Consider the following 10111-nt stretch of genomic DNA (forward strand, 5'->3'; position numbering starts at 1 on the left):
CTCTCTTCTCCCTCCTCTCTCTCTCTCTATTGCTCTCTCTCTCTCTCTCTATTGCTCTCTCTCTCTCTCTCTCTCTCTCTCTCTACCTTCTCCATTCTTAAGTTCGTTTAATGTAATTGTGTGGCACTGCAACGTGGCTGTACGTAGCGGGTACCAGCTCTCTACATATGTGCGGCCTTTCTGTACCACAAAAACGCCGCCGCGGTGCGTTAACATCTTAAAAATCACAATATAGGTGAAAAATAAACTAAGAAATTTACGCGCAGCGACACGTAATGGAAATAGTTCATGATAACTAGTTCAACATTCAACCAATAACTAGCACTCTTCGTAATCATAAACGATTAAAATATTTACTAATAATTACGATAATACAAGAAATGGCATCGCTTAAAATGACCCTCTTTGCTAACACGGGGAACAAGACCGAGTTTTTTATCCGATAAAAAATCAATCGATATTGCACTGCTATGTTCGTGCTCTACTAACGAGCGTCTGTTCTTATTAGTGTATGGGTTATCAAATCTCTCAGTATGCGACTGAGGGAAAACAAGGTAAAACTGTGACAACCGAACGCCCTTATATCATTTGGCAGAAGGGCACGTGGAATGTATATCTTAGAATATTACTGTCAAAATTTACCAAAATATATCATTTTTCATATGAAGTCAATGAGGGAGGTCTGAATTCACATCTCTGGCATGACTGAATGTAAGACATAGCAAGATTTTGCCAACACAGTTCACTTGTTCAATATACCTTGTACGGTAACTCTCTTGCTCTCTAATCTTCTCTGGCTCCTAGTCACTTATTCACCGGCTGGTGTGATTGTTATAAACAAAAGGTGCTGAATAAAGATCTACATCAATCTATCTATCTACATATCTCTCTATTCTAGCTTCTATGCATGCTCAACGCATATACGTAGTATGTTTTCTCTTCACCAACATGACCACAAACAGCGGCTATAATTTTATGTTACAAAATCACTTTTGCAAAAATGGCACAATGGTACATAACCGTTGTCAAAACAAGATAGCAGTGCTAAAAACAAAAACTCAAATTTAACATAAAAGGCTACAGTGTGACCTTGCACTATTAATAGTATACCTGTCTATACATTTTGTTTAGGAAATATGATCACTAGAGCATTCGACAAACTGTTCGAACTGAAACACCTGAGACACTCTCCCATATAAAACTAAACAGAATAACACAACGTTTTGTAAAATTTATGCATTTACGTTAATAGTCCATCTAGCTAACTATTTTGTTGATGCTCATGTAACATATTTTTGCAATTTAATATGTAAAGTTTCTGGCAACGGGCCCCTGGTATATCGCCATTCCTGTCATGATCAGTATCTCATCTTGAAGATTGTTTATCGCATTGGCAATTATGAGCTAATAACATAATGACCTTGGTCGACAAATGTGAATGTAATGAGGTATGCCACTTGTCAGCAACAGTCCTGGCATTGCAGAGAAAAATACTTCTCTCGTTCTATGACACATATTACTGCATATAAATTCTACTAAAATAGAATTTGGTCCCCAAGTCATTTGTCAAATACGAAATTATGCATTAAAATATGATAAATGGAATGAATAAATGAAATCGGATAAATTCAGTTAAGAACTTAAACGGGACATCATTATGGGCAGTGCTTCTGATAAATGCTTCATCGCAGCATTACACATCTACAAATATAGGCCACTGCACCAGTTCTCTTGCTGCCGGCCTCTCCTTGGGACACATCTTCATGCATTGCATAGCAAAGTTCTTCAGCTCCGCGCACAAGCGATCGGGAAGCGGAGGCGGCGTTTTCGAGTTACCTATCTTCCACCAGAGCTGGAAGTGGTTGGAGATGTCGGTGGCGCCCCACGGTGGCTGCGCGGATGACATCTCGATCACGCAGCAGCCGACGGCCCATACGTCGCAGCTCCTGCCGTAGTCCTCCCCCCTCAGCACCTCGGGCGCCATGAACGCCCACGTTCCCACCGGCTGCTTCTCAAACTCTCCTGATCGACACGTAAACAATTCGACCGGTTACCACGGCGATACTCGAACAGTCGACACACGTCCTGCTCTGTGAGAAGTGTAGCATTGCGAAACCACAGTTCTACTGCGCAACATAGAGATGCAATCCGATTCTATGCTAGGTGCTCTTGGCCACTGCAGGTTGTGCGTGTGTGTCTCGTAACATATATATATATACATCCTTAGAAAATAACTACCTATATTATATCTGACATCGTCAACCATCATTGCCTGTCAACAACCCCCACCCCTACATTCGACGACAATAAACCTTCCCTACAGAAGCATGGCGGAGACGATACATACCATACGTACGATACACACGGCGAAGAAGAGACATACCTGCTGCGGTGATGCTGGCAGCTATGAACGACCATTAACCCCGCAATACTCAGACATGTCGTGTCGACACACGGTCAGCTGCATGGGAAGCATAGCGGACACGATAAATACCATATATATACGATACACACGGCAAAGAACCACGACAAGAAGATTCTGCACCGCGACCTGAAGGGCGCGAACCTGCTCGTCGACAGCACCGGCCAGCGGCTGAAGATAGCTGACTTTGGCATCGCGGCACGCCTAGCTGCCAGCGCCACCGCACCAGGTATGTCTCAAGTAGACGAGGCCCAGGAGCACCTGCAGCAATACGCGTGCGCGCACGAAATATCAAAATCGGTGTCCGAACTTATGTTGAGGTCCGTCGAGGTGTCAAAAACGAATTCTGAATTTATATTTAACAATATATATAAGAATTTATATTTAATAATACATATAAGAATTTATATTTAATAATATATATAAAAATTTATATTTAATAATATATATAAGAATTTATATTTAATAATATATATAAAAATTTATATTTAATAATATATATAAGAATTTATATTTAATAATATATATAAAAATTTATATTTTTCGATTTCATCAAAGCGCTTTCTTTGCCGCTACGAATCCCGCCGCTCGAGGTGACGCCATGAGCGAGACAAGCGCGCGTTCACGGGAGAGCCCTGCGGGACATCGACCAGAATTCTTTCTCTCGCCGCTTCTGCGAGGAATTCTTTCTCTCGCCGCTTCTGCGAGGAATTCTTTCTCTCGCCGCGGGGGAGTTCTCTACTCACCTGGCGAACATAATCGGTGACGACGGCGTCCGAGAAGGCGCCGTACTCTGCGAGGAGGCACGCCACCGAGCCGCCGGCCATCCACTCTGCGAACAGGTTGAAGTGCTTGGCGCGGCGCGACGCGCCGTACACGCGCACGACGTGAGCGTGCTCGAGCTGCGTCATCGTCGCGATCTCCCACTCGATCTCGCGGATCGCCTTCACCTGCGAACAACGACAAAACAAGTGAACGTCGCGCCTCGTCGGATTCGAACGATAACGATCGGATAACGAATTTCGAATTCGTAGAGATTTTTTGATTTCATCAAAGCACTTTCTTCGGTCACGTGCCTTTGCTGCATTTCTGTGGGATTTGGGTTAGCTTTCTTCCCACGCATTGTTTATGTATACATACAGATGACAGGTTCGACTATCTCTCAGACCAAAATTGCGAGAGCAAAGACAAAATGGCATTTATAACTATCGCTTAGCAATTTATACCTCCCAAATAAAATAAAAATCTATGAATATACACAATCCTACGCTAATTTATGCCCGACATTTTATGCCCTGTTGTGACATTTCTTGCATAAACAAGAATAAACGTACAACATTAAAATCACCAGATTTACGTTCCAAGGATTTACATTCCATCGACGGCCCAACCTACGCAAGAAGGGTATGGTAACATCCCATTTCGTCTACTCTCAGAATCGGCAATATTATTGTACTCCCATTGTACGTTCCAATTTTGTGTCTCCATTTTTGTCAAGTTGTGTTCTCATTATTTGTACCTATGTTTTCTTCTGGTTCCTGTAGTCTATGTATGCCAATCAAAACCATAATTTATTATTTATAAATGATTATTTAGTGAACTGATCGTAGACAAATGGGAATGGGGTAGATTTTGAGCGTAGACGAATTGGGAGTAGGCGAAATGGGTGTAGGTCAACTGGGAATTTTGCCGTAGGCGAAATGGGAGTAGGCCAACCGGGCATAAACCGTGAGAAGACCCCCCGTAACACTCACCTGATCGTCTTGCGCATTCCGACAAAAGGAAAGCTGCTTTACTGCCATCAACGTCCCGGTTTTGGTGTCTTGTACGTGGTAGCAGGACGAGTAGGCCCCAGCACCCAGCAGCTTGCCCTTTATCCAGTGCACGCCCTCCAAATATTCCGTGGAGCAACGGCAGTTCTTATGCTGCACGATGAACGGTACAGTTATTTTTAACACGATCACAATCGTATACGCACAAACGCGCATATTCAGCCTGACGCAGAGACATAACATCTCTAAAAAGAAACTATTTTAATTTAAACAGAAATAATAGATTAGAATGAAAAAGAGAAAAAATTTATTTAATAGAAGTTTAAACAAATTTCTATATTGCATGTTCATTGGTGTCTGTGTGCCTTTTACTTCTTAGCCTTACTGCACACACACGCACGCATGTACACACGTACGTATGCACGCACGAACGCATGCACACACACGCACGCATGCACACACACGCACGCATGCACACACGTACGTACGCACGCACGCACGCACATGAAGCAAGATCTGTTGTCTGTTATATATAATCTAGAAACGTGATTCCTCCTACCTCATCGTCAACGCACACGCTCTCTGGCGCCTCCTCTGCGGTACTCAGCGCTGGGATGCAGGGAATCCGACAGCTCACGCGAGCAGGATCGCAAGAAGCAGGCAGAAGTGAGGTCGTCGCGCGTGATCCGCTGCCGCTGCTGCTGCTCCCCATCCGATCGTCGATCGAACACTTGGTCACTAGATTCTCCAGTATCCCCGAGTCGCACGAGCATGAGATGTCATCCGAGGGAGCACGGCTGAGCTCGCAACTGTCATCAACACGTGGCTTCAATCCGGCAGAGACGGCGTCGTCGCCGTCGCATTTCCCATCGCAGGACGAGCGGCCCTGGCCCTCGGTGCCCTCGAGTGACGCCAGGTCGGGGTGAACACGACTGACACTGCACGTGGACCCTTGGTAGGAACTCCACTGAAATCTGCACAGTGGGCACACAAGAGGCTCGCTCTGCCGGTGACACTCCTCGGCCCCTATGATAAAAATTAATTGACAACGTAATTAATATATACCGTATTTACTCGTGTATGAGCTGCACTTTTTTGTGACGCAACTTCAATAAAAAAAATCAGGGGTGCGACTTATACATGAGGTTAATTATTATTATTATAATTGTTATTATTTATTATTTAATTTTTATTTATTGGAATTCGAAATTCATTTTCCTCTCGTTAGCAGAACACATACAATGTGGGTAACCCTTAATCTTACAACGCACAGTAACCTTTTAAGACTCTTTTGCATTTAATTTATATAGTGTGGTCACTGCCCCAAGGCAGCTGCTGAGTGCTGAGTGTGGTGAGACTGAACAAGAAAGCCAAATGATTGAGTGATCAGAAGCTTCGTACTCACAAATCGACATGCAGTGTTGATGGAGGGAATTCTGGCAGCCGGCCACACAGGTTACCAGACTCTCGCCTTCACTCATTTCCAGCAGACATATTGGACAAACGTCCTCCTCCTTCGTTTCCTCTTCTTCCTTTTCTTCCACATCATCCTTCACCTCTGTCAGCGAGCGAATGGAGCGCTTGGCCTTTTTTCTGAAAAAAACAATGACAGTTTAGCCACCTACATTACGTGGTCAGCAAGTAATAACGAAGGATTATTGTGTGAATGGTGATAACGACAACGATGCTGCCATGTACCGACCAACAACACTTAGCCACTGAGCCTAACCGACACAGCACACGTTTTTTTCGGTGATCGCAAAAGCATTTCGTCATTACTGAACGCAACCGAATCGACTCACCGAGACTTGCTACCTTCCATCCCGGAGGAAAACGCCGGCTGAGACTTGCCGCTGCTCTCCGGTGGCTCAACGTTCTTGCGCGCAGAGTACGCGTGCACTTGCGACTCGCGTCGCGCCTGGTAAGCAATTAGCAGTGCTTCCACCTGTAACGTGACTACGTGTAGCGCAGCTGCTTCTGCCTAGACACCCGTACGATAACGGAGCACGTGAAACAATGCCGAAGATATATTCTGCCGACGACACACACACGTACCTCGTAGTTTTTCAGGGTTCTGCTAGTGATCATGCCATCGGTTTGCGACAACTGGAACACTCGCAGCATAACAAACAGTAGATGCACACAGAAAGGACCACGTCCACACGTGCATGACTGAAACAGAGAGAGCACCGGCATAAGCTGTTGAAAACCATGCATGTTATTAATTAAAGGTAAGTGTTAATTAAGCACTGGCATCATGCCCGTCACATCAGATAAAACAGTGGCGACAACAACATCCAGTGCGACAATTATATCAATTCTACCTTCTAGGATACGATTGGCTTTTGATTCTGCGCATATTTATAGACATTTGCTCCATGGCTTCAAAAGCGTTTTCATTTACCAGATGTCCTCTGCATTCTTCATGCATAATCTTTAAAAAAAAATCATCTACAACACAGCGTATCTCATTCTATGATATCTAAATTCAATCGCATGTCCTTTATATACAGAAAAGAACTACGGGTAGGGATTTATACCTGCGGTCCGACCATAACTCGGTATTTATGTTCGGGCAAGTCGCCTCCTACGAGGAACGAGCTCGGACCGGGCTGGTGCAGCAAGTAAAGACGGGCAGTTAGCGCCTTCTGAATGCGGCGTCGCAAGACGGCCGGATCGAACCCGTCCGTCGGCGACGGAGACCTGCGTCTGAAGCCCGGACTCAGCGCCCGCTGCAAACAATCGTTAGCGCAGCGTCAGCAAGCCGAAACGAGCGCACGATCGATGATCGCAGAACGAATTACAAATCGCATTCGGCAAAGCGCGCACGCTGTCGCGACTGTAGATCGCTTCTGTGTTGGTCAGACAATTATTACATACGAACGGCTTGTACTACACTGCAACACAACATTATTTTGCTTTCTACTCGAGAGAGATGATACATAACTTAACCACGCCACGCACATACAGAGAGCGAACTCGTGCTTTCGCTCAACTATATAACAAAGTAGCTGGCAGCACAAAACTGAATCATTTGCATGTTGCTATGGGCGACGAATGCGTTTACTCACAGATCTCGCTGGCAACGCCTGGCTCGACGACTGACGTTTTGCAGGTGGGGTCGAAGGTCGATGTGTTGCCAGGCTATTACAGCCATTCTGCGGTGTTGCTAACAGACCGTTTTGAATTATCGGCACCGAGGTGACGGGAGCTTTGTGGTTTATGGATAGATGTGCAGCATGTGCTCTAACAAAGGAGTCGCCATTGGGTATCTCTGGCTTTGCTATCTATAAATAGTAAAACATAAATACCAACGAGAGAATTCATGCACTTTGAAAAAATACAATTTATTTTCAACATCACCATCATAATATGTTTCAACTTTCACCTACCACTGGCCCCTTGTTGGTAATGGCAGCATGTTTCCTGCTTTTAAGCGCCTCGCGGAAGTTAGTATCACTTCGCCGTGCGACTTTTAATTTTCTCTCAAGAGGTGGCACAACTGCAGCAGTTGGTTCAGAACCATCTGTACACTCTGTAATATTGCATATAAATACATGAAACACCAAAATTCATATTGATCAAGACATTTACATGAAGCTAAATAAGATCTCATTTGCGCATATATACTATATAATATTAAATAACTACACGTGGTATTGGCATTTTTCAGTTTCGTATGATATGCCACTCAACATGCCCAATAGGCAATACACTAAATTATGGTAGTGCTGTATTTACACAAAATTAAAACTCTAAACAACTTCCTTAACCTAGACCAATATTCAATAACAACTAACAACCAGTAACCCTAACCATTTGGCACTGCCCTGTCAGCATAGCCGTTGCCATATCGAGGGTAAGATTAGTCACGCGATTCTACTAGTACTAGTACTATTCTAGAGTAGACCATTTCATACAATAATAAATTAAAGGAACAGTAGCCTCTAGGTTCTAGGGTTATTTTCAGCTAATTAGGTTATAATGCACTATCATAAAAAGTTTCATGGTTCAATCACGCATTAGAACATTTTTTTAAAGGTTTTAAGAACTAACCGACTAACCAGTTTGATTAGCAACGGACGGTGCTGCCACTCAAAGCGCCACGAATCTTGAGAGTTTCGCAAAAACACACTTTCCAGCCAAGGGCTACAGACCGAGGGGTATTTCTTATTTATTCAATAAAAAGCAACAAGGAATTGTAATATCGTATAACACGACATATAGTTCAGTTTTTATCAATAATGGATACAGTTGCCCTAAAAAATGAATATCGTTCGGTTAATACGAATTAGGTATAATATAATTGCACTTTGTGATTAGCCCCTCGTCATACCCTGCAAAAATAAAAATGCAAATACCGCAGACTTTCAGGTGGCAGCAGCGGATCGCGGGTGTCCATGGGCGCCGTTCAAAATTCCGTACGTTGATGGGTGCAAACCCACTTTAGGCACTAGCGATCACCGAAGTGGATGCCAGATATCTGTGATCCAATCAAGACTGAATCACAGAAATTTCCCGTATATCAAGGAATGATGGCAAAACACTAACCTAACCCTAAACCATAAACGACACTTCGTGATACCTAAGGAGTAAGGTTAGAACTTTAGACTTAGGGTTAGGGTAGGGTTGTTGGCATCATCCTTGTATACGCAAAGTCTGTGGCAGCAGTTGATGAACACAGAACATCGTGCATGGCAACTCTGCGGTGATACATAAGGTGCCTAAAGTGGATTTGCGCCCGCTTGAGTGTGTAAATAATTAATTACGTATCTGTGGAGCAAATACATGGTGGGTATAGACGGAATTTGTTATACAGTAAGTACAAGGTGTACGAAAATCCTATGAGGCAGCGTCCCTTTAATGAATAAACAAAAAACCTACAATTGTCCGAGTATATTACCTGATGATGACACAATTCCTTTGACTTGCTTCAATCTCGCGCGGCGCACTCTGCTCTAACCAGAAGAAACCTTCTACACATGACTTCGTTAGCAGTTTGAATATAAGCAACAAATCGGTGTGTCAACTGAACAAGCATCATTCGAAAACAATAAACATGATGAAAAGATATTATATACATAATACAAGCCAAGCGCAAAGTTACCAGATTAATTCTACTCGAATTATTGATTACGGTACGACTGCTCATCAGCGGAGTTAATGATGACAAAATCAGAAGGAGGTCGGATACCTTCTAATATAAACTTACTCAGACGATAATTCAAAATTACGAAACACGTTGAATTCCTCGCTGCTCAACAACAAAGGAATGACACACAATCGCCGCTTTACAGTCCTTTTCAGTCTGACATCATCACCCTAGGTGGTAATTGAATCATCATGCTCAGATCGATACAGAAATTATGTTTAATATTACATAAAACCGAATAGGATATAGAAGAAGATCTTCTGAAGTTCTATATCTAACGGTTTAATGTTTAACTTTACCATAGCAAAATGAATAAGATGTTCGGTGCTAAGCAACAGCTTTGAGGTATTATTTGCGTACGAATTTGAATGTAAAAGCTAAAATAAGTTGTTTATTGTTAAAGGCAACAAAAACAAAATGTACCATATATAATACGATAATATGAAACCGAAAGCCGCGCTTGATTGATCCCGCTTATGCGCGTGTTAATGCCGCTCGAGAAGTGGCAAAAATCAGTGGGCCAGTGTGTTATCCAGGCTGGAAGAATATATAAGTCAAAGACTAAGAAACATTAATTACATTACATTACAATTGATATAGCCTCTTGATAATTATACAGATAAATTAAAATAGATCATTAAACTGTTCTCATGACCTATGTACGTAGCACGTAATATGTCGACCAAAACAAACTCTTTTCGCTATGAATGGTTTCGCTTACGTCAGTGCGTAGACAGGCGCTCAGTGATGGGGGGAGGGATGCTT

General features: G+C 43.1%; 1 protein-coding gene across 1 annotated transcript in view; it reads right to left on the reverse strand.

The window, feature by feature from the left end:
- Positions 1-9118, reverse strand: part of LOC106805258 (mitogen-activated protein kinase kinase kinase 1-like) — a 10500-nt gene extending 1382 nt beyond the window's left edge. Inside the window, exons 1-10 of the mRNA XM_014806787.1 lie at positions 9099-9118; positions 7587-7733; positions 7266-7481; positions 6735-6926; positions 6250-6366; positions 5997-6139; positions 5600-5787; positions 4754-5220; positions 4177-4347; positions 3169-3372 (exon numbers count right to left, since the gene is read on the reverse strand). Of these exons, the coding sequence (XP_014662273.1) occupies positions 3169-3372; positions 4177-4347; positions 4754-5220; positions 5600-5787; positions 5997-6139; positions 6250-6366; positions 6735-6749 (1305 nt within the window). The 5' untranslated portion in view covers positions 6750-6926; positions 7266-7481; positions 7587-7733; positions 9099-9118. The remainder of the gene's footprint in view (positions 1-3168; positions 3373-4176; positions 4348-4753; positions 5221-5599; positions 5788-5996; positions 6140-6249; positions 6367-6734; positions 6927-7265; positions 7482-7586; positions 7734-9098) is intronic.
- Positions 9119-10111: the final 993 nt, after the last annotated feature.

This window comes from Priapulus caudatus, unplaced genomic scaffold (assembly GCF_000485595.1).
Source record: "Priapulus caudatus unplaced genomic scaffold, Priapulus_caudatus-5.0.1 Scaffold107, whole genome shotgun sequence".
Taxonomy (NCBI): domain Eukaryota; kingdom Metazoa; phylum Priapulida; class Priapulimorpha; order Priapulimorphida; family Priapulidae; genus Priapulus; species Priapulus caudatus.